Source organism: Pseudophryne corroboree, chromosome 9 (genome assembly GCF_028390025.1).
Source record: "Pseudophryne corroboree isolate aPseCor3 chromosome 9, aPseCor3.hap2, whole genome shotgun sequence".
In the NCBI taxonomy this organism is placed as follows: domain Eukaryota; kingdom Metazoa; phylum Chordata; class Amphibia; order Anura; family Myobatrachidae; genus Pseudophryne; species Pseudophryne corroboree.
In genome coordinates, this window is record NC_086452.1 from 350,628,744 (window position 1) to 350,653,600 (window position 24,857).

The 24,857-nt window shown below is 44.5% G+C and overlaps 1 protein-coding gene across 6 annotated transcripts in view; it reads right to left on the minus strand.

Moving 5' to 3' along the window:
- Positions 1-2,800: 2,800 nt before the first annotated feature.
- Positions 2,801-24,857, minus strand: part of NCF4 (neutrophil cytosolic factor 4) — a 554,470-nt gene continuing 532,413 nt past the window's right edge. For all 6 annotated transcript variants that reach the window (XM_063940668.1, XM_063940669.1, XM_063940666.1 and 3 more), the window contains 5 exons: positions 19,984-20,032; positions 17,772-17,870; positions 8,574-8,704; positions 8,430-8,495; positions 2,801-4,182 (listed from right to left, as the gene is read on the minus strand). In XM_063940668.1, the coding sequence (XP_063796738.1) occupies positions 3,966-4,182; positions 8,430-8,495; positions 8,574-8,704; positions 17,772-17,870; positions 19,984-20,032 (562 nt within the window). In that variant the 3' untranslated portion in view covers positions 2,801-3,965. The remainder of the gene's footprint in view (positions 4,183-8,429; positions 8,496-8,573; positions 8,705-17,771; positions 17,871-19,983; positions 20,033-24,857) is intronic.

Sequence of the window (24,857 nt, forward strand, 5' to 3'; positions counted from 1 at the left end):
CCACTTGCATCTGATTCAGAATCTGGCGTGTGGACTATTCCATATACATGGCAGGCGGTGGTGCACCTATAATGCCACAACAATGGGCAAAATATTTTAGGAGCGAGCAACCAAACACAGCTGATCAATGAAGATACAATAGGAAGGTCCACCTATAGGGTACAGCTTTATGCGCAGGTTTTTAAGCTATTAATAGCACATCAATGATGTACTGTAGACTATGGCATATTCGGTCTAATTATTATTCCATTACTTGGAATAAGAACGGTGTAAAAATACATTTTGCTAACACATAGCAATGTGCAACAATATTTCAGTGTTAATTTAATGCAATTGACATGAATATATTTTCACCACTCATTCTGGAAAATATGTATTTATTTATGCATCTTTTCTTTATAAGAGGAGATTATTTAAAATGTGTCAGTTAATGTTTTACTAGCAAGTACTTGTGATGTTCATAATGTTTAATACACGGCTTGCACATTTGGCTTAGGCGAGTTCTGAGTTGCACAGAAGAATGAATTGACCACTATTATCACAACTCTATTCATTCTTTGGAATATGGGTGGTCATTCCGAGTTGTTCGCTCGCTAGCTGCTTTTAGCAGCATTGCACACACTAGGCCGCCGCCCTCTGGGAGTGTATCTTAGCTTAGCAGAATAGCGAACGAAAGATTAGCGGAATTGCTACTAAATATTTTCTTGCAGTTTCTGAGTAGCTCCAGACCTACTCCTAGATTGCGATCACCTCAGTCCGTTTAGTTCCTGGTTTGACGTCACAAACACGCCCTGCGTTCAGCCAGCCACTCCCCCGTTTCTCCAGCCACTCCTGCATTTTTACCTGGCACGCCTGCGTTTTTTAGCACACTCCCTGAAAACGGCCAGTTTCCGCCCAGAAACACCCACTTCCTGTCAATCACTCAATGATCACTCGAGCGATGAAAAAACGTCGCTCGAGCTTCTGCAAATCTCCAAAGTTTTGTGGTAAATTACTGAACGCATGTGCGCATGCGCATTTTCCACCTAATCGCTCCGTTGCGAAAAACGGCAACGAGCGAGCAACTCGGAATGACCACCATGGTGTAGAATGGAAACATTGCAGATTTAAGAGCCTGTCTCAGACGTGGATGCTGCTGTGTCTGCAGTTGCGTCTTTTGGTATCGGTGTGGGAGCGATAATATGCAAATTTTAGCTTCAGCCTCCCCATTGCGTATTAGCGTGTGCCTTAATGTGCATGCATGCACTGAGACACACAATTTCTGCATCTCTGCACACTGTAACAGTGCCACCAACAGCGCACTATCGTGCACCATCGGCACTAGTACAATCCCTATGGCAGGAGCAGTTTTTCCATCAGAACATGGTCTCTGTGGTAGCGGCTGTGCACTTAAGAATGCAGCCGCTTACACAGACACACCCACGTCACTCCTATAATACGCCCACGGGACAGACTGTTTTTGCATTCACTCCAGTCCACTTTCCAGCAGTGGTACAAGTATGTGGGTACGGTGGGGTACGGAGTACCCTTAAGAGTTTGGCAGCAGGTATGCAGTACCACCCACTGAGCACTTTGCACCTGTGACTGCCATTACCGCAATCATAATGTGCTGCCAAGCAACAAGACCGTGGTGTCCGGCAGCATGACGGCGCCTCCCACTTTGTCAGGGCTACAGGGAGCATGACGGTAACGTTGAGATAATGAGATCACATCACGTTTCCTCTCCTGGCGGCCATAGCTGGCACAAAGAGAGGAGCGTGCGGACTGAGCTAGGTGCCTTTTCCCGCAATGTCCAGCTGTTTCCCTTCACTCGGCTCGAGTGATCCATCGGCACTGAGCGGCTTTAGTTCTTCACAGGCTGGGCTGCTGGGCATGTCTCTGGCTTCACCGTGTGGGGTAATTATTTTTTTAATATAATGTGGACACTAATATATATGTCTATTATTATGGGGGCATTACTATATATTTCTATTATAATGTGGGACACTACTATATATTTCTATTATTATGGGTCATTACCATACAATTACATTGTAATGTGGACACTACTATATATTACTTTTATTATGGATGTATTACTATATATTTATTTTATTATGGGGGTATTACTATATATTTCTATTATAATGTGGGACACTACTATATATTTCTATTATTATGGGGCATTACCATATAATTCTATTGTAATGTGGACACTACTATATATTTCTTTTATTATGGGGGTATTACTATATATTTCTATTGTAATGTGGGACACTACTATATATTTCTATTATACCGGGGGCACTATTACAGTATATATTCCTGTTATAATGGGGACATTACTATGTATTTTTATTAAATTGGGGCATTACAGTATATTTGTATTATACTGAGGTTGTTGCTATATATTTCTATTTTACTGGGGTTATTGCTGTATATTTCTAGCCTTGCCTTCAGAGTGGAAAGAAAAGGAACTATGCTGTGTGGCCACACCCCTAGTGTAATGTAGCAACTCCCCCTAGTGTCATGTGATCATGCCCCCTCATGACACGTGACCACGCCTATTTTTTTGTACGCTCAGTACCACTAAGAAAATATTTTTACTTGCACCACTGCTTTCCAGTCACTGCCCAGCAATGCCATCACTTTGCCGATCAATTTATGATCCCATCTAAGCCGTACACACAGTACTTTGGGGGTAATTCAGAGTTGATCGCAGCAGAAAATTTGTTAGCAGTTGGGCAAAACCATGTGCACTGCAGGTGGGGCAGATATAACATGTGCAGAGAGAGTTAGATTTGGACGCTGAAAAGTCCGCCTTGTTCAAGGTATTTCTTTTAATACAGTATATAACAATCCAATATAAGCAATTATTTCATAATAACATGAGAATAATTTTAATTTTAACAAAATGTTCATGTACTCTACATACGCATATTTGTACGTTTACTACATACCTACATGTAACAGACCCCCGACATGATTTCTACTTTACTATTTTGTTTTTACAGTAGGTACAAGTGCAATGTTCTTTATTAGGATCAGTATGATATCCCAATGGATGGGATGCGGTCAGAATACCGACAGCGGCATCCCAACCATCAGAATCCCGACAGCCCCCTGTAAAGTACCCTAACCCTCCCTTGTGGGTGCCTAAACCTAACCCTTCTCGGTGGAACCTGACCCTAACCCTCCCGGGTGGTGTCTAACCCTAACCGCTGCCTAATCCTAACCCTCCCCGCTTGGTGCCTAACCCAAACCTCCCCTTCTAAGTGCCTAAACCTAACCCTCCCTCCCCAGTACGTAACCATACCTATCCAGTCCCTGCACCCTAACCCCCTCCTCATGCCTGAACCTAAACACACACACCCTACCCCCACATCGGGAAGAACAATCGGGACTCCAGCTGACGGTATTTTGACACCGGTATCCGGTATTTAGATGCCGGTTTCTTGCGTCCTTATGAATTCCGGTGCCGGTATATCGGCCGCCGGGATCCCATCCTTCGGGATATTAACTGCATCCCCTTTATTATAGACACTGTAAGCATTTACTAGCTTGCAACAAAACATTTCCGTTGCTTGTATTAGGACATGGGCATCCAATGCCAATCCTCAAGTACCCCCAACAAGTCATGATCTCAGGATTTCTGTGTGTGGAATACTTACTAACCCAGCAAAATAGATGAACTCACCTGTGCATGATAAAAGAAATCCAGAAACCATGACCTGTTGAGGGTACTAGAATTCTGGATTTGAAACCCACTATATTATTATCTGATCGCACATCAGGTCTATTTTACCTTCAATGAAATGTGACAGCATGCAAGGATAAACCATACCGTGACTGATGGTTACATCCACTGGCTGAAGAAGCTATTTGGATTACACCATGTTCTGTAATAACAATCACTGTCACATTAAAGTCTGTTACCAATGATTCATATATATATATATATAATTTATATTTATTTTTTTTTTTTTTCAATTCATGCTCATATCTTCTGAATTCCTATTGCTATACACATCCAGGTCGTCAATACGCGTTACATGTAGCTGCCATGGGAAGAAATTTTCTAGTTTTGTTTTTCCTTTTCCCTTTGTAACAAGAAGCTCCATGTCGCTATTGTCCATCAAGCGAATCAGGTCACCATCTGCATCCCTCATATTCAGGGCCACATCACTGTCAGGGAACTGAGTTCTGTGTGAGAACCGGGTAAGGTATTTGTTAAAGAGGGAGAAATTGACTTTTACTTAATCTCAAACAATGCTACAAAAATGCTGCATGTAAGAACTGCATAAAGCACCTGTGTGCCAGAAATCATAGCTATTGAAGGAAAGCCAAGGCATCTATTATATAATCTTGTGTGGTGTCTGTCTAGACATGCTGTGCACCTTATACATGCCCTCCTGAGTTGCAATAGATTCACTTAGAGAGAACACTGTATATCGTACACAATTTCTATTATAAACATAGGTTTAACGACAAAACTCCACGCAGAACTTTTACATCAATTTCCTGCCATTTGCCATAACAACCTGTGCCTGGCAACCCCACCATTCATAGGGCACACACCCCTCTGACGCCTTTAGAGTGGGCAGCTGCTGAGACACCTACTTCCTGCTCTTCACAGATGACAGAAATGAGATGTTGGCAGCACTTAATATTATGAGAATTCCTAATGCAGGAAAACTGTCACCAGAAAACCTGTGCATGCGACCTGCACATTCTGCCAGAGGGGGACATGTACTAAGCAGTGATAAAAGTGGAGAAGTTGCCCATGGCACCTGATCAGCTGCTCTGTATACTTTTAAAGTATGTAACTTATAAATGTTACGTCAATGCTGATTGGGTGCCATAGGCAACTTTTCCACTGGCTCACTTCTTCACTTTTATCACTGCTTAGTACATCTCCTCCAGAGTCTACTGCGCTGTAGAGAGGAGTGGGAGTCTGTACATGGGCCCTCTCCTCTATTAATATTCCCCTGATTAGTCTGAACACTCTTTCACTAATATTATGCTACTTTTTTGTAATTTTGGGGGTAATTCCAAGTTGATCGCAGCAGGAAATTTTTTAGCAGTTGGGCAAAACCATGTGCAGTGCAGGGGGGGGGGCAGATATAACATTTGCAGAGAGAGTTAAGGGGGGTACACACGGAGAGATCCGTGCTTAAAATCTAAGCAATCTTGCTAGATTGCTTAGATTTTAAGCACGGATCTGCCGTGTGTATGCCCTCCAGCGATAGCGATGCGCGGCTATCGCCGATGCTAGATGGAGCCTGCATGCAGGCTCAATCTAGCGGGTCGCTCACTTCACCGTTGTGTGAAGTGAGCGGCCCCCCGTCGGCTTTCCCCCTCGCTCAGCACATCGCGCTGTGCTGAGCGGGGTGAGAGATGTGTGCTGAGCGGTCTGTGTTAAGATCGCTCAGCACATTTGGGTGGGTTATTTTGTTTCTGTTCAGGGTAAATACTGGCTGCTTTATTTTTACACTGCAATTTAGATTGCAGATTGAACTCACCACACCCAAATCTATCTCTCTCTACACATGTTATATCTGCCCCCCCTGCAGTGCACATGGTTTTGCCCAACTGCTAACAAAAATCCTGCTGCGATCAACTCAGAATTACTCCCCTTGTGATCATTTTGCACAACTGAAAGTGCAATTTTCTTGCATAGGTCATATAAATGAACAGGCATGTTTTGGGAGAACTTGTACATTACGAACCGTCTATAACAGTGGTTCCCAAACTTGTATGAATCAAGGCGCCCTAGAGTATCATCATTTTTTTGCTTACCACATTGACAATAAATAAATTGACTTGGTCCTGGACCACCAATCCAAGGCACCCCTGCAAGTTTTTTTGAGGCACCCCAGGGTGCCTAGACACCAGTGACCAATTATTCAGAGATGAACGCAGATCCCTGCATACGCAGCCAGATCTGTGTTCATCTCTGCACATGCTGAGGGACACCCAGCACAAGGCAAGGCCGTCCAGCATGTGTGAGGCCACCTCCCAATGCGTTCGCAATCTAAATGCGCACACATCGGAACGAAGGTTGACCCCTGGCAGCGTCAGATGGTCAGTGGCCATTTTTTTTTTTTATTGGAGCGGCTGCGTGTGACATCAAGCAGCTGCCCCAAAAACACTGGGGATCAGGGATGCGATTGCAATGTGTATGACCATGCATGCGCAGTTTGCCGCCATCGGCAAACTGCTCTGCGGCCACTGATGCGGCCAGGTCTGAATGATACCCAATGCCCACATGAACCCTTGGGCTCATATATTGTGTGTAAATCTGGCTCTGGTACTAGCCAGTGCCTGTTGAGCCATTTACCTCACTGCACGTCCCTGCTAGGCACGCAGTGTAAGAACCACTAGCCTATAACATGGTGCACCACTCTATTCAATAGTAGGACTGTGGTGTGAGACAGAGGGGTCCTTCGCATGATTTTAGAAAAGCTTAGTAAGGACATGTGTACATTCACCCGCCAGTGTAATACACAAGGAATGTCCTTGATCTACCCAACTTCACCCATCGCAGGATGCAGAGATGGTTATCCCTGCAGCCACCACTATCTGTGCCAGCAACTCCATGTGCTTCAACATGAAACAGGGGGGCAGATGTATTAAGCCTGGAGAAGTGATAAAGCAGTGATAAGTGGAAGGTGATAATGCATCAGCTCCTAACTGTTAATTTACATATTGGAGCTGATTGGCTGCTGCGTTATCACCTTCCACTTATCACTGCTTGATCATTGCTTTATCACTTCTCCAGGCTTAATACATCTGCCCAAGTATTTGGATTACCAGACTGTGGGGTCTATTTACTAAGCCTTGGATGGAGATAAAGTAGATGGAGATAAAGCACCAGCCAATCAGCTCCTAACTGCCATTTTTCAAACCCAGCCTGTGACATGGCAGTTAGGCAGTGATTGGCTGGTACTTTATCTCTCCCCACTTTATCTCCATCCACGGCTTAGTAAACAGACCCCTGTGTACTTGTACGTTTGTAAATTGTCTCACTTGCACAGCATTGCTAATTTGCTGATTGGCTGTTTTGTGCTACTGTATAATTGCAGTTAAAAATACCCTCATTAAGGGCCTGTTTATTAACATTATTTTTACAAAAAAAAAATGTGAAAACCCTTTTCACATTGTTTTAGTATCAATTAAATGTAGCAAAGGGCTTTTGGAGCAGTTTTCATGAAAAACTGCTCCAAACCCTTTAATTCACTTTTTTTTTAGTAATCAGATCGCATGAACTATGGGAAATGCGATCTGGGCCAAATTGCCTAAAAAAAAGAAGTGAAAAAAACTTGCAAGGAGCCCTATGATAATTATGCCAGCTCCAGCTGGCGTTATCACAGGGATCATTGCAAGATCCTATTTCTGCACAGCTTTCTCTGCCCCCTGGCAGAGAAAGCTTTGTGGGGACCGAGCTCCGGTGATGGACACACAAGCTAATCACTGGTAAAAAAAAACAACAAACATACTTGCCAGTCCCAGGAGCCGGTGATTAGTGCTCCGGTGCGGGCTGCCGGTCATCGGGACCTCCTGTGTGATGCTGTGACCCCCGGTGCAGTAAAGTGACGCTGCAAAATGGCAGCTCACTCTACAGCATCGGGGGTTACAGCAGTGCACAGGATCCGATGACCGGCAGCCCTACAGGAGTAGAGATCACCGGCTCCCTGGACTGGATATTTACCGTGGGGGAAATGGGGTAGGTAGTCGCAACGGGGGTCGACTCGGTAGCGGTGATGTCCCAAAAAATAACCCGATACTGTTGCAGATTGTCATCGCAGGAATAGAGGTTTGTCCCTGCATGCAATAACGGATACATCCGTGCAATGTAATAAATTATCGCAGTGCGGATTGGGTCGATTTTATCACATGCCATCCAAGGATGCGGATGGTGATAAATCGGCCCCTAAGACATTTAATTTAGTAGCATTGCAATATACAGTATATAAAGGCATACAAGAGAAGACATTGTCCCTTTACATCAAACACGGGCCAGTAAGGTTATTTATGAGCTGCTGAGAATGTAATTTTGCATAAATGTTCCTAATTTTAAAATAACCCGAAGATCTGTACTTGAAACTTGAGGCCTGGATTCTGAAGTCAGGTTATAGCATTTAAATTTACATTCCCATAACACAAATGCACTTTATTATATTTAACTACTATGGATTTTTATGCATGTTAAAAATAGTAATCGTGCAAACTGCAGATAACTGTGCATGAAGGCTGCCCGCTAGTAGTGACCTTCGTCCATCTCTGGGAAGTACCTCTTTCCGGTAATGATGTCGATGCTGAATAAACTTACCAATTAAACCCACAGTAATCCCGCTGGCAGCCAAGAATCTCTCAGACCGAATCAATTTATCATCTTATTAAAGAGTTTATTAACCAATTCTCTTCAATGCCCAAACTCTGGTTTTTACCTTATTAAATCTAGCAGCTCATTGTATGTAGGAAGTTTCTGCACATCTTCCTCTAAGGAGATATCTCTGTCAAAGAGAGAATAGCATCAGTAATTTCTTCAGCATAGCTGTAATTTTAAGGTCACTACCCACCACCATAATTACCTGATCTGACACACGTCATAATCATGAAAGTAGCAACGCAGCCAGCTGACAGGGAACTTCTCCTCGGGTAGGTCCTTGATGATTCGCACAAAGGATTGTGGGAAAATGCCTATCTGATTGCCAGCAGTTCCCTGTCACCCAGACCAGGACAAATGTTAGTGTTACTTACAATACGAAGAATGGTCAACACTGTATATTTTTGTTTACAACTGATGACTGTACCTTGTAATATCATTATAAAAAAGCCAGTGATATAACAAGGCGGCATTGCACCCTGTGCTGGCTCAGCCCACTACATTTGTGATGCCACACCAGCCACTGATACCACCGCCGGCTCTGGTAAGTAGAACACTGCAACTAAGGATGCTGGGGGCGGCTCTGCAATAACCCTAGCTGCTGAAGGGTGATTTTCCTTGCACCCTGCAAGACACATGCAGGTGCTGTGAGGCAGCAATGGTGCTGCCAACTGGGCCCTGGGATTCTACCTATTAGAACACCACAAGGCCTGGGATGACCACTATTCAAGAAATCCCCCTGGGAACCTTGGTAATGTTCCATTCTTTTGCTATAGCATAATTTTAAACCCTTGAGATCAGGGCCAGTGCAAAGTGGTAAGTGGTGGTATGCATTGCAGGATGGTGCTGGACTTGAGATGCGCCGTCCCCGTCCCACTGTGCCAGCCCCTTGCTACGCCCACAGACCTGTCAGATCTGTGAGGCATGAGCAGCATCAGAGCTGGGCCATCGGATGGAGGGGAGCCAGCAAAAAAAAAAAAAAACACAGATGAGATGTGCATGGCCCAGGAAGAAGGAGAGCCACTGATTGTGCTGATGTCCTGAGACACGCCCAACCCCAAGCATTGTAGAGAGAGAGAGTGGGAGCTGCTGCAGCCAGGGATGAGGTGAGCGGGAGCAGGTGTTTGTGTGTCACAGGCCATCGCCAGCATACCCTCACCCCAATCCAGCCATCACCCCCCTCCAGCATCCTGTAAGCTCTATCTGGCCTGGCACATTCCCATCATTAGTACTGGTCACTGGGCCAGCTCTTCCTGCCTTGCTACCTCATTACCCGATACCTCATTGGCCGCCTCACCCACCCCCCCACTCCCTACTTTCCCTTCATTTATTCTCCCCCACCGCTTTCTACTCTTCCCTCTTCCATTCTGCTGCACTGCTCCCTGCTCTGCCCTCATTCATTTCATCATCTCCCTGCTACACACTTTCCCCTCATTCTTTCTGCTAACCACTCTGCCCTCATTCGTTCTGTTTCCTTGACCCCTACTCTACTGTCAATCTAAAATCTCATCATTCCTTAGGCCACCTCCCAGGTCCCTAGGCTCCCATCATTCATTCTGCCTATTACTCATATCACATGTACTGTTCCTTCAGTTGTTCTATCCCCCCTCCTGCTTTCCTCTCCTCAATTATTCATCCTGCCACCACCCCATATCCTGCTCCCCATCATTCATTTTGTCCCCTCCCTACTCTCCCGTCGCTCCTTTGTCCTTCTCTATTCTCCCATTGCTCCTTTTGTCTCTCCTCCCCCTCCACACTCTACTATCACTCATTCTGTCTCTCCTAGCCCCCTACTTTATCACTTTCTGCTTCATCTACAACCCCTTTCTGCCATCACCCCACTTCTCACTCCCTTCCTCTTGCTCTTTACACCACCTCTGTTTTTCCAATTATTCTTGCTTATTTAGTCTTATATAACCCTTTCTCTGCAAGTGCTCACACTCCTCAATCTCACTTTCTAATCTGGCTCAGATTGTGTTGTTACCACCATGTATTCTTTTACCTGCCCATACCACATGTTGTCTTCATTATTTCTCCCTCCTGTCACTCCTAGTCATTTTAGATCACATTTTCCAGTCCTTCAAGATATAAGGCTAAATGTAATAGGGTGCGATTTCTGGAAAGCGTGCAATTTTTACCACAAATTTGCACGTTTTCCAAAATTTGCAAATGTAAGTTTTGAACATATACCAAAAATCGCAGTGAAAAATCGCATCCAGATGTTTTCCCATTGAAAACAATGAAAATCGCAAATGTAATAGGATGCGATTTTTTCACTTGCACACAAATCTTACCAAAAATTACCAGATTAATAGACCAGGCTTAGACTGGGGATTTTTGGTGAAACATGCACAGATCAGTGAAATACGTGCATGCGTCTGTCTGTAAAAGTAAAGAAAGTATTAAAATAAAAAAATTTAAATGACGTGCAGGTCCCCCCATAAGCATTACCAGCCTCGGGCTCTTTGAGCCGCTCCTGGTTGCAAAAATATAGGGAAAAAATTGATTGGGGGTTCCCCGTATTTAAACAACCAGCACCGGACTCTTGGACAGGTCCTGGTTCCAAAAATACGGGGGACAAAAGAAGTAAGGGTCCCCCGTATTTCTGAAACCAGCACCGGGCTCCACTAGCCAGGGAGGTGATGCCGCAGCTGGAGGACACTTTTATATAGGTCCCTGCGGCCAAAGCATCACTCCCCCCAACTAGTCACCCTTGGCCAAGGTTCCCTGGGTGAGTGGGGACCCCTTAAATCAAGGGGTACCCCCCTCCAGGCACCCAAGGGCCAGTGGTGAAGCCCAAGGATGTCCCCTCCTCATCCCTGGGCGGTGGATGGGGGGCTGAGAGCCCAAATTGTGAACAAATAAAGAATATTGTCCTTTGTTGTGGAACTGCAAGTCCCAGCAAGCCTCCCCCGCTTGCTGGTACTTGGAGAACCACAAGTACCAGCATGCAGGAAAATAACGGGCCAGCTGGTACCTGTAGAACCACAACAAAAGAAGTATCCAAATAAAAACACACACACTGTGAAAGTATAAGTTTATTTACACATACATGCACACTTACACACTCACACATACTTACCTAGTGTCCCACGGAGCCCATCGGTCCCCTTGTCAAGTAGTAAAAAAAACAACAATATACTCACCTATTATCCAGTGAAGATCGGTCCTCTTCTGTCAATGTAGGCATCTCCAGTGGGCGTGACCTCAGATTGGGTGAGTTTCTTCTCAGAGTGGCATATTCATTATCCTTTAAATGTCACAATTTCTACACTCCATAGAATTGGGACAGTCATCAAACTTTGGAAAAGCATTCTTTGCGGCGTTTGAACGTGAAACTGTTTGTCATCCTGAGATGGCAAACAGCCCCAGAATCTCTACACGATTAGACGGCAGCTTCTGCAGCAGGTGAAGGAGGGGGGCTGCACCTGCAGCGCGATCCCTGAAGCACTGGCACAGTAAGGTCCCCGAGGGTGGTGCGCCACGGCTGCAGTGCTAACTCGGGCAGCCCCTGCAATAAGATGCCAGCAGGATGGTGGGGGGGGGAAGGGGTGTCCACGGTTGCAGAGACCCGGCAGTGATGTTCTGCAATGATGTCCCGGGAGCTGCGGCTGTGAAGACTCGGCAGTAATGTCCCGGGAAGGGGGGGCATGGCTGGAATGATGTCCAAGCAGTGGGGGTGGGCGCGGTTGCGGAGACCCTGCAGACATGTCCCGGCCGGGGGAGGGCAGCGGCTGCAATGATGTCCCGGCAAGGGGGGTGGGGGCACAGCTGCAATGATGTCCCAGCAGGGGGGAGAGGGGGGAAGTGAGGCTGCAATGATGACCCAGCAGGGATAAAGGACCAGAGAGATCTTGCAATAGGGTGCCGGCTTTGGGGGTCACAGCTGCAGTGATCCATTCTGCACCCGGGCCGCCAGAGGGGAGGATGATCACTTCACAAAAAGTTAGAGATGAGCAGGTTCGGTTCCCTGAGAACCGAACCCTACTGAACCTCCCTACCCGAGTCAGGCTCGGGTTTTTCCGCCAGAGGGGATGATGATCACTTCACAAAAAGTTAGAGATGAGCGGGTTCGGTTCCCTGAGAACCGAACCCTACTGAACCTCCCTACCCGAGTCCGGATCCGAGTCAGGTTCGGGTTTTTCCACCTGACTCGGAAAACAGAACGAGGCAAAACATCATCATCCCGCTGTTGGATTCTCGTGGGGTTTGAATTCCAAATAAGGACCAGCGCGTCGCCGCAATTTTCACTCCATTCTCAGAGAGTGTAGTGAGAGGACGTGTCTCCGTCCTCAGTGTCTGTGTGGGCGGGAAAGTGGGGTGGCGATTCCAGTGCTGTCTTGTGCTGCTCAGTCCAATGTAGTGTCTTATACTGCATCAGTCCAGCCAGTCACAGTGGTGGTGTCCTCTGCTGCCATATATCCAGTGTAGCTGTATAAGTCCCTTGCAGTTTTGCTGTGTTGTCTTGCATCAGACCAGGGGTAGTGTCTTGTACAGCATCAGTCTAGTGACCAGTCACAGTGGTGGTGTCCTCTGCTGCCATATATCCAGTGTTACTGTCGTATAGTTCCCGTGATACTGGCGTATAATTCCCGTGATACTATCATATAATTCCAGTGATACTGCCATATAATTCCCGTGATACTATCATATAATTCCAGTGATACTGCCATATAATTCCCGTGATACTGCCGTATAATTCCAGTGATACTGGCGTATAATTCCAGTGATATTGCCGTATAATTCCTGTGATACTGGCGTATAATTCCTGTGATACTGGCGTATAATTCCAGTGATATTGCCGTATAATTCCTGTGATACTGGCGTATAATTCTGTTATGAACCACAGGTAGTGGTTCATTCCTATTTTATGTTTATAGTTCTCTTGCAGGCCAGGATTTCCTTTTGCTCTGGTTTAGAAGATATTTGTTTGCTGTCAGTGGTGAGTCTGTGTAATTGCAGCCTGTTTCCATGTGGTTGGTCTCACCTGTCTGCTAATTGCATCTTGTCAGTTTGGAGTCATGCAACGGGGCAGCTGCACGACATAATTAATTAGGCCTCTCTGTTATATGCTGGCTGAGTGCAATTCACAGATGCTGGTGATATTTCTAGGTTTCCAGTCTTCCAGAGTGCTTGAGTTCTGAGCTTGTTCCTGCCAGTTCCTGAGCTCCTGTCTAGCAGTGTCTGTCTAGCTGCTTCCTGTGTCGATGCCTGTGTCAGTCTCTGTGTCGATTCCTGTGTCTGATCCCGTATCCTGCCATGAAGCGTTCCTGTCCTGAAGTCCTGTGGCTTTGCCTATGCTTGGTCGAGTTTCTGGCTTCTTGGTGTCCACCGGTCTGTCATTTGGGATTCTGCCTGTCCTCCAGTTCTGAGAGTCTGTGTCGGCAGCATTGGGGGTTCCTGTCCGTTTGCCAGTATTTGTACCGGTTCCGTGAGTAGCGGCTTTGCCGCGTCCGTCGGCCTAGGCCGCTGTATTCCTTGGTTGTATCTGTCACTGGTGTTTTGCAGAGGGTTCTGCTTATGCTGTCACCGCCGGTACACAAAAGTATTGTGTCGGCGTGTGGTCAGCATTTCCTTTGTTGTTCTTTTCCTTTGGCGGCAAGCCGCACATACATTTAGTTTTAGGCTAGTTAGTAGCCCCTGACTTTGGTTGTTTCAGTTAGAGGGCCCCTTGTTATTACCCTGTCTCAGTTCACGCTTTGTCTCTCTTTAAGACCTGAGGGGGCATCGGAGTTGGGCAGACCTAATCCGCCCTTCAAACGCAGCTGCCATGGGCCCAAGAAACCATAGTCCTGCAAGCGTGAATTGATAACACGGGTAAAACAACGGAGGTAGGGTGCAAGGGGCTATTCCCGTTCCATTTCTCCAAATCCAGTATTACGTCCTGGTGCTCTGGACTCACTTCATAACATCTCCCTTGTTCTGAGCACCAGGAACCTAACATTATCACCAGCCATACCACAAAAAATAAATAAAACTTTTTCTTTTTTGGCCCAGTCCAGTGTCTAGTCTAGAATCCAGTCCGGTGTTTAGAAATCCAGTCCTGTCTAGAACTCAGTGTCCAGAATCCAGTCCGGTGTTTAGAATCCAGTCCTGTCTAGAATTCAGTGTGCAGAATCCAGTCCGGTGTTTAGAATCCAGTCCGGTGTTTAGAATCCAGTCCGGTGTTTAGAATCCAGTCCGGTATTTAAAAAAAAAAATCCAGTCTTGTTTTGTCTAAAAAAATTCAGTCTTGCCTTGTCTTGTCTTGCCTTGTCTTGCCTTGTCTAGTCTTGCCTTGTCTAGTCTTGCCTTGTCTAGTCTTGCCTTGTCTAGTCTTGTCTAGTTTTAAATCCTCCTATGTCTACTATGCAAGCCCTGCAGGCATCTCTCTCAGCCCTGAACTCTGCTTTCAGTGCTTTGAGACCTGAGCGACTAGAAGTTTTGCAGCAATCCTTAAAGCAACTGCAAAACCTTCTGACTAAAATCTTGCTCATCTTGCCAGAAGTCGTTGAGAGTACATCTATCTCTAAAGAGACTCTTGTTCACAGTATGGTGACAAGAGAATCCTCTGGTTTAATTGAAGAGAAAAGGTTTAAAAGTTTTCTGCGGCCCAGGCTCTCAGAAGAGGAGCGTCTGCGTCGCAGAAACTTAAACTTATGCCTATATTGTGGGGGTTTAGGCCACTATCTGCAGACCTGTGAGTTGCGCAAGCCAAAGTGTGGTGACAAGTCTTGCCCTCTGGCCAAGCTGAGTCAGGATACAAGACCTACTCCTGTCTCTACTGTGGCAGAGGTACTTGTCACACAACCCACACTAAAAAGCTCTCTGTCCTATAATTGGGGTCCTTGGGCAAGGGAGGCCCATTATAGATTCAGGAATCAAAAGAGAATGTTTCTCTCCTCTCTTGATTTTCCTGTTCAAGCAGAGTTGCACACCCCTGGATTGGTGCCCGATGCCCAGGGTCCTGGAGTGGTGCCCGATGCCCAGGGTCCTGGAGTGGTGCCCGATGCCCAGGGTCCTGGAGTGGTGCCCGATGCCCAGGGTCCTGGAGTGGTGCCCGATGCCCAGGGTCCTGGAGTGGTGCCCGATGCTCAGGATCTTGGAGCGGTACCCGATGCTCAGGATCTTGGAGCGGTACCCGATGCCCAGAGTGCTGGAGCGGTAACCGATGCCCAGAGTGCTGGAGTGGTACCCGATGCCCAGAGTGCTGGAGCGGTACCCGATGCCCAGAGTGCTGGAGCGGTACCCGATGCCCAGAGTGCTGGAGCGGTACCCGATGCCCAGGGCGCTGGAGCGGTACCCGATGCTCTAGGTTATAGAGGGACGTCAAATTTTATAGCTCAGGTGTCCTTACCAGAAGGGGTCTCAGAAGCTGTTACCCCAGGTAGGGACTTGAAAAGCGCAACCCCAGAAAGGGGATCTGAAACCATAGTTCTAGAAGGGAACTCGAGAAGTAAAACCCCAGAAGGGATCTTTGAAGTAATATCCCCAAGTGGGGTCTCGAGAGACGCAGCCTCAAAGAAGGGTCTAGAGGTCGCTTCCCCAGGAAAGAACTTAAGAGGCATAGCATTTGTGGAGGTTCTGAAGCTGAGCTCCTGTCTAGCAGTGTCTGTCAAGCTGCTTCCTGTGTCGATTCCTGTGTCAGTCCCTGTGTCGATTCCTGTGTCTTATCCCGTGTCCTGCCGTGAAGCGTTCCTGTCCTGAAGTCCTGTGGCTTTGCCTATGCCTGGTCGAGTTTCTGGCTTCTTGGTGTCCACCGGTCTGTCGTTTGGGATTCTGCCTGTCCTCCAGTTCTGAGAGTCTGTGTTGGCAGCATTGGGGGTTCCTGTCCGTTTGCCAGTATTTGTACCGGTTCCGTGAGTAGCGGCTTTGCCGCGTCCCTCGGCCTAGGCCGCTGTATTCCTTGGTTGTATCTGTCACTGGTGTTTTGCAGAGGGTTCTGCTTATGCTGTCACCGCCGGTACACAAAAGTATTGTGTCGGCGTGTGGTCAGCATTTCCTTTGTTGTTCTTTTCCTTTGGCGGCAAGCCGCACATACATTTAGTTTTAGGCTAGTTAGTAGCCCCTGGCTTTGGTTGTTTCAGTTAGAGGGCCCCTTGTTATTACCCTGTCTCAGTTCACGCTTTGTCTCTCTTTAAGACCTGAGGGGGCATCGGAGTTGGGCAGACCTAATCCGCCCTTCAAACGCGGCTGCCATGGGCCCAAGAAACCATAGTCCTGCAAGTGTGAATTGACAACACGGGTAAAACAACGGAGGTAGGGTGCCAGGGGCTATTCCCGTTCCATTTCTCCAAATCCAGTATTACGTCCTGGTGCTCTGGACTCACTTCATAACATCTCCCTTGTTCTGAGCACCAGGAACCTAACAAATTCCTGTGATACTGGGTATAATTCATGTGATACTGCCGTATAATTCCTGTGATACTGGCATATACTTCCTGTGATACTGGCGTATAATTCCTGTGATACTGGCGTATAATTCCAGTGATATTGCCGTATAATTCCAGTGATATTGCCGTATAATTCCAGTGTTCCTGCCGTATAATTACAGTGGTACTGGCGTATAAGTAAAGTCCATGATACTGCCTTATATGTCCAGGCCATAACAGAGGCCATAACAACTATGCTGGTGTTAGACGTGCATCCAGTATCCGCCATAAGTACAGTGGGACTGCAGTGCCAACCCTAGATGGGCCAGGTGTTTGTGCCGTACACTTGTGTCGCTTAGCTTAGTCATACAGCAACCTCGGTGCACCGCTTTTTCTTCTTTGCATCATGTGCTGTTTGGGGCCTATTTATTAAATCTGCCATGCTGTCTGACACTGCAGTGCCACTCCTAGATGGGCCAGGTGTTTGTGCCGCACACTTGTGTCGCTTAGCTTAGTCATACAGCCACCTCGGTGCAACCTTTTGGCCTAAAAACAATATTGTGAGGTGTGAGGTGTTAAGAATAGACTGGAAATGAGTGGAAATTAATATTATTAAGGTTAATAATACCGTAGGATCAAAATTACCCCCAAATTCTGTGATTTTAGCTGTTTTTATGCTTCTTTTTAAAAATCATCCAGATCCAAAACCAAAACCAAAACACGAAAGGGTGGTTTTGGCAAAACCAACCCAAAACCAAAACACGAGCGGGAATTAGAACCAAAACCAAAACACGAAAAGTGCCCGCCGCACATCTCTACAAAAAACTGACTTTGACAAAAGTCCAGTCTTTCGGGAGTGATAATTTTATGATAGGGCCGTGATGAATCCTGAAAAAATTGTTATAGAATACAATGAGAATTTAAAACAAACAAAAAAACTCATTGCACAATTGTTTCATGATGATTAATGCTTTGATTAATGTGAACATATTCATGTGACTATAATATATTGAATGAGTTTATATTGCAGTCCTGGCTGCATCCTTTCTCACCTCCAACCAGTTTCTGTTCACTCGACTCAGGAGATATACGAGATCTCCACTCTTAAAGTTCAGCTCTTGGGCAGCGTTCCCTTTAAAGTCAAAGAGAGCCTAAGAATGGTGAAAGAGTTATTGGGGAATTATAGAGATACATACATCTTTGTAAATACATAATATCATATTGGAAGAGACATAATTATAGCTTCTCTAGACCACTGTAAATAGAACTGCCGAAATAAACAATGCACCACTCACTAATAATTTTTTTTAGGGAGGGTTAGGTCGGAAGTATGAGACAATGGCCCTCATTCCGAGTTGTTCGCTCGTTGCCGAGTTTCGCTATATTGCGATTAGTCACTTACTGCGCATGCGCAAGGGTCGCAGAGCGCATGTACTTAGTTATTTTACTCAAAAGTTAGGTATTTTACTCACGGCATAACAAGGATTTTTCATCGTTCTGGTGATCGTAGTGTGATTGACAGGAAGTGGGTGTTTCTGGGCGGAAACTGGCCGTTTTATGGGAGTGTGCAAAAAAACGCTGGCATTTTTTGGAAAAACGTGGGAGTGTCTGAAGAAACGGGGGAGTGTCTGGGCAAACGCTGGGTGTGTTTGTGACGTCAAACCAGGAACGAAACTGACTGAACTGATCGCAATGGCTGAGTAAGTCTGGAGCTACTCAGAAACTGCTAAGAAATTTCTATTCGCAAATCTGCTAATCTTTCGTTCGCAATTCTGCAATGCTAAGATTCACTCCCAGAGGGCGGCGGCCTAGCGTGTGCAATGCTGCTAAAAGCAGCTAGCGAGCGAACAACTCGGAATGAGGGCCAATGATTTGTCAACACCAATACACATATACCTGTATCAGAAACAGGTATATGTCTTCACTGACAAAAATGGATTATGAGATGACCTCGTAATCAGTTTTACTTATATCCAGTATGTGAAGTTTGTATCCTAATAATGTTTATACAGCCAGTTACACCAATTACTGTGTCAGAGGCCCTGTACGATTGTCACTGTGTACATAGTACAGTACTAAAAAAACGTCTTCCCAGGAGACACAAATCCCATTACCGGAGACTACGTAACAGCCATAAACCGTATTTCCCCCAGTAAAATGAATAGAGATTTTTGGATATGAGCATGAAGGTATCCGGTCTATAGAGCTACACTAAAAAGGGCTACAGTCAATAGGGCAACCACTATTGGTAAACATGCATAAGGTCAACAGGGTCAAAAGGTCAATATGAAAAGGTAGACTGTTTAAAATGTCAACAGGGTCAAGAGGTGATAGTGTCAAAAGGTCAACATGACAATGGTCGACACATATAATCAACACAAGGTTTTTTTATTCCTTTTTTGCAACTTTTTCATACTTTACAATCCACGTGGACTACGACTGAGAATAGTAACCTGTGCCAAGTGCAGTGGTAGTGGAGCGAGGCACCTTGCTTGAAGCATGGTGAGGGAAGCGGTACACTAATGGGGCTTATTTGTGGCAGAAAAGTGAGAAAACACACAAAAAACAAACAAACAATAGTGTGTACCTTTTTGTGTTGACCATTTCCATGTCGACCATTTGACCCTGTCGACTTTTTAATATACCGATTTTATGTCGACCTTTTGACCTGGTCGACCTTTTGACCCAGTCAACCGAATGCCTATCTACCATAAGTGGTAGACCTATGGACTGTAGACCTTTTAGTGTAGATCTAATAATCCACAACCGGGAATGAATATGTAGACGCAGGGTTACTAGTTTGGATGTACAGCATGTGATCAATGCCTAAGATGGCTTCCATTCTATCTACAGTATATACAATCCTGTCTCTAACATACGACAGATTGATCTAAATACAAAGATGACAGAGACAGATTTTACAGAGTGGAGACATTCAGCTTTGAGGTTCACTCTATAAATACAGTAGTGTGCTCATTAAATTGAATGGCCACAATTTCTAGCACAATGTCCCATAAATATAAATCATTAAAGGAGGTTATGGTATGTAACAATGTCAAACCATAAAACTGTACTGCTTTAATTAGTCAATGCAGCAAGGCAAACCAGGAGAAGTGGTGACCCTGGTGCTTAGGAGGTGCCACATTTATGTAATAGAGCTTACATCTTTATTGAATCATTTTATCTATACAGACTTCTGTGTAATTACAGGCTACATCACTACATAATTCCAAATTCTAAACATCTCATTTCTCCTAGACTTACCTCTGCCCGGGGTCTGTCCATGTCTGAAATGTGCTCAGAGTTCCTCTTACTGCCAGGAAATAATATACAATATTAGCTAGAGAACTCCTCCCAAAAAGTCACTTCCAGTGCTGACCTGTAAAATGACTTTTATGGCGCAGAACCAATAAATATAAAGCAATATTCTGTGTCCTACGGTATCACACAGCCACAACCACATGTAGCAGAAAGAATGAATATTTAGCATTTTACCATATTGTTAGAGAAGGGCTTTTGTATAACTCATGGGGTACAGATTTAACATTCTGCCATATTGATTAAGTATCACATACATAAAACTAAATGCAGAATTCCAGAGCTCCATGCAGTCAGACTACTCCTAATTGTACAGAACTATGGGTGTGTCAACCGCACAGGCCCTTGCTAAATTATGATGTTATTTGTGGTCAGTAACCCATATTCATCCCTATCATTTACATATAAGGAAACTTCTTTCTATATTTCACAGTGTGGTGGATGTTGGGGGGTTCTACCTGAGAGTAAAACAGCAAACACATACACAGAATGTGCCTGGAGAAAAAGTCACCAGACTCTATATAAGGAGCACTCTAACTGATCTTGCTTACATTGGAAAAAAGGGTCTGTACAGAGGAAAGTTGAAACTAAAACTTACCTTTTATTATCGTATAGTAAAAGTGAGTAGGAGATACTCACATATATTTAAAAGGCGAAATATTAACACAAAGACATAGTAACATAGTAACATAGTAACATAGTATCTAAGGTTGAAAAAAGACAATTTGTCTATCGAGTTCAACCTATTTGTGGTCTCCTATGCAGGATTATTTGGTATAAAATTTTGACTGATGCTGATGTCTGCCGTTACGTTTTATCCCTCTTTTTTATAATAACTATAGTGCGTGACTATGCACCATAACCCTGGATATCCTTATCCATTAGGAATTTATCTAATCCATTCTTAAAGGTGTTGACTGAGTCCGCCATTACAACTCCCTCAGGCAGGGAATTCCAAACACGTATCATCCTTACCGTGAAAAAGCCTTTACGCCTTATTGTGCGGAATCTCCTCCCCTCTAACCTGAGCGAGTGTCCACGAGATCTCTGTGTTGATCTAACTAAAAACAGGTCCTGCGCAAGATCTGTGTATTGTCCCCTTATATATTTGTAGATGTTGATCATGTCCCCTCTTAGTCTCCTCTTTTCCAATGTAAACATGCCTAGCCTTGCAAGCCTTTCCTCGTATTCCAGCGTCTCCATGCCCTTAATTAGTTTGGTCGCCCGCCTCTGAACCTTTTCTAGCTCCAGGATATCCTTTTTGTAGTTTGGTGCCCAGAATTGTACAAGTATTCAAGGTGTGGCCTCACTAGTGATTTATACAACAGGAGTATAACACTCTCGTCCCTAGCATCAATTCCCTGTTTTATGCATGCTAATATCTTATTAGCCTTCTTTGCTGCAATCCTACTTTGGGTACTACTGCTTAGTTTGCTATCTATGAGGACACCTAAGTCCTTTTCTGTGGTGTATATAGTTCTACCATTTTCCAGTACAGAATCCCCTAATTTTACCCCATTTAGTATGTAGGTGTTATTTTTGTTCTTGTTACCACAGTGCATTACCTTACACTTGTCTATATTGAAGCGCATTCTCCATTTCGCTGCCCATGCTTCTAATTTAACTAAGTCGTTCTGAAGCGACTCAGCATACCCCTCTGTATTTATAACTTTACACAATTTGGTATCATCTGCAAAAATTGACACCATGCTCTCTAGACCTTCTGTTAGGTCATTAATGAAAATATTGAACAATAGCGGTCCTAATACTGAGCCTTGCGGCACACCACTTAACACTTCAGTCCAATTTGAAAAAGATCCATAAACCACAACGCGCTGCTCCCTATTATCTAACCAGTTTTTGATCCAAGTGCATATTGTGTTTCCTAGCCCTATTTCTTGTAGCTTGTAGGTAAGTCTCATGTGTGGTACAGTGTCAAAAGATTTCGCAAAGTCTAAAAAGATTACATCCACCTCTTTACCCTGATCTAAGTTTGCACTTACTGTTTCATAAAAGCCAAGTAAGTTGGTTTGACAGGATCTGTCCTTCACAAATCCATGTTGATTCCTTTTAATGACCTTATTGTCTTCAAGGAACTTCTGAATACTATCTCTTAGAATACCTTCCAATACTTTCCCCACTACAGATGTAAGACTAACTGGTCTATAATTACCAAAACATGTAGTAAAAGAATCACAGGTTCAAAATATACAATGCTCTATCTGATGCGTGACTCTGCACCTGTTGTATTCAATAATGTAAGAAGAAAGCAGGCATGGCTTTTAAGACAGTGACTTCCAGATTCTGCTGCCCCGTATTTGCTCACGCATTGAATATGAGGTGAGAGATCTGTACTCGCACCAGCCAATAGAAATTTTAGAGAGATCACCTGGGTCTTGACACGTGGATTTTGTTTCTGCTATCGGCTGATGGCATGTGCCAGCGCAGCCAATGAGAGAACTACTACACCGCAAGAACCCTGTGATAGAAATATAGGATACCAAACAATTTGTTTTGCAGACAGAAGTGTACGGTTGGGGTTAGATCTAACTTCATTTGAATAACAGTAGTTCTATTATGCACAATTGGTGTCCTACTGATAATAAGGAGGCAGCGTTTCTGGTACACACAGAATACGTGATGTCCTGCTACTATGGCTTGTGTTAATTCACACCAATTACATCAGTTGGATTGCTTATGTAGCAGAACAATTTCAGCAGAGACAACACTGATCCATCTGACAGTTATAAAAGCGGCATTCCAAGTATACAAAACGTGATATCCCACTACTATAACTATACATATACTTCGGTACCTGAAAATGAATATATTGCAGATTAATGAAAGAAGAGAGCAGGCATGGCTTTAAGACAGTGACTTCCAGATTCTGCTGCCCTGTATTTGCTCACGCATTGGATATGAGGTGAGAGATCTGTACTCGCACCAGCCAATGGAAATTATGGGAGATCAACTGGGTCTTGACATGTGGATTTCATTTCTGCTGTCGGCTGATGGCATGTGCCTGCGCAGCCGATGAGAGAACTACTACACCGCAAGAACCCTGTGATAGAAATATAGGATACCGTTCAATTTGTTTTGCAGACGGAATTGTACAATTGCGATTAGATCTAACTTTGATTCTAATATACACAATTGGTGTCCTGCTGATAATATGAAAGCGGCGTTCTTAGTACACACAAAATACGTGATGTTCTGCTACTAAGGCTTGTGTTAATTCACACCAATTACATCACTTGGATTGCTTATGTAGCAGAACACTTTTAGCAGAGACATTATTGATCTATCTAACAGTTATGAAAAAGCAGCATTCCAAATATACAAAACGTGATGTCCCACCGTTATGGTTAGTGTAGAATCACACCAATCTCATCAGTTTAATCGCTTATGAGGCAGGACAGATTTGACAGAGACAATACTGATACAAATGTGTCCACTTGACAACTAGTGCAATTTTATATTACTCATTGCTACTAAAATAGAAATAAAGGATACAGTGTCCTGTGTACTTATGTCACTGTAGAACGTGTTGTATTAATAACCAGCTACTCTTTAGAATAGCTGCGATTGGGATGTGGGATAAAATTATTTATGTGCCAACAAGAGAAATTTCATATACAATATTATACATAATATACTTCAGTGCCTGAAAATTATTATAATACAGGAGTCATGTCGTTTATGTCTGACAGAATGTAATGCCGTGCCTGAAGGTTAAGTGGTCTGTGAATTGTATCAGTCTCACAACACAGCCATGGGGGGGTCCACCGCGCGTGGGGGTAGTCACGACAGGAGGGGGGGGGGTGACGGCAGTAGCGGTGATGTCGGCGGGGGCGGCACATCGGGGTATTTTTTCCAAAAAATACCCCGATGATGCTGCGGAGTACCATCGCAGGGACAGAGCTTGACCGCAAGCTCTGTCCCTGCACGCGATAATTGGTACATCCCTGTGATGTAATCAATTATCGCAGTGCGAGTTTGGGAGATTTTATCACCTGTCATCCGCATCCTGGATGCGGATGGTGATAAATAGGCTCCTGTATCGTTTACTTCTATTTTAGTAGCAATGAGTAATATAAAATTGCACAATTTCTGTTGTTGGCACATAAAGAATTATATCCCACAACCCAATCGCAGCTATTCTAAAGAGTAGCAGGTTATTAATACAACACGTTCTACAGTGACATAAGTACACAGGACACTGTATCCTTTATTTCTATTTTAGTAGCAATGAGTAATATAAAATTGCACTAGTTGTCAAGTGGACACATCTGATCAGTATTGTCTCTGTCAAAACTGTCCTGCCTCATAAGCGATTAAACTGATGAGATTGGTGTGATTCTACACTAACCATAACGGTGGGACATCACGTTTTGTATATTTGGAATGCTGCTTTTTCATAACTGTTAGATGGATCAATGATGTCTCTGCTAAAAGTGTTCTGCTACATAAGCAATCCAAGTGATGTAATTGGTGTGAATTAACACAAGCCTTAGTAGCAGATCATCACATATTTTGTGTGTACTAAGAACGCCGCTTTCATATTATCAGCAGGACACCAATTGTGTATATTAGAATCAAAGTTAGATCTAATCGCAATTGTACAATTCCGTCTGCAAAACAAATTGAACGGTATCCTATATTTCTGTCACAGGGTTCTTGCGGTGTAGTAGTTCTCTCATCGGCTGCGCAGGCACATGCCATCAGCCGACAGCAGAAATGAAATCCACATGTCAAGACCCAGTTGATCTCCCATAATTTCCATTGGCTGGTGCGAGTACAGATCTCTCACCTCATATCCA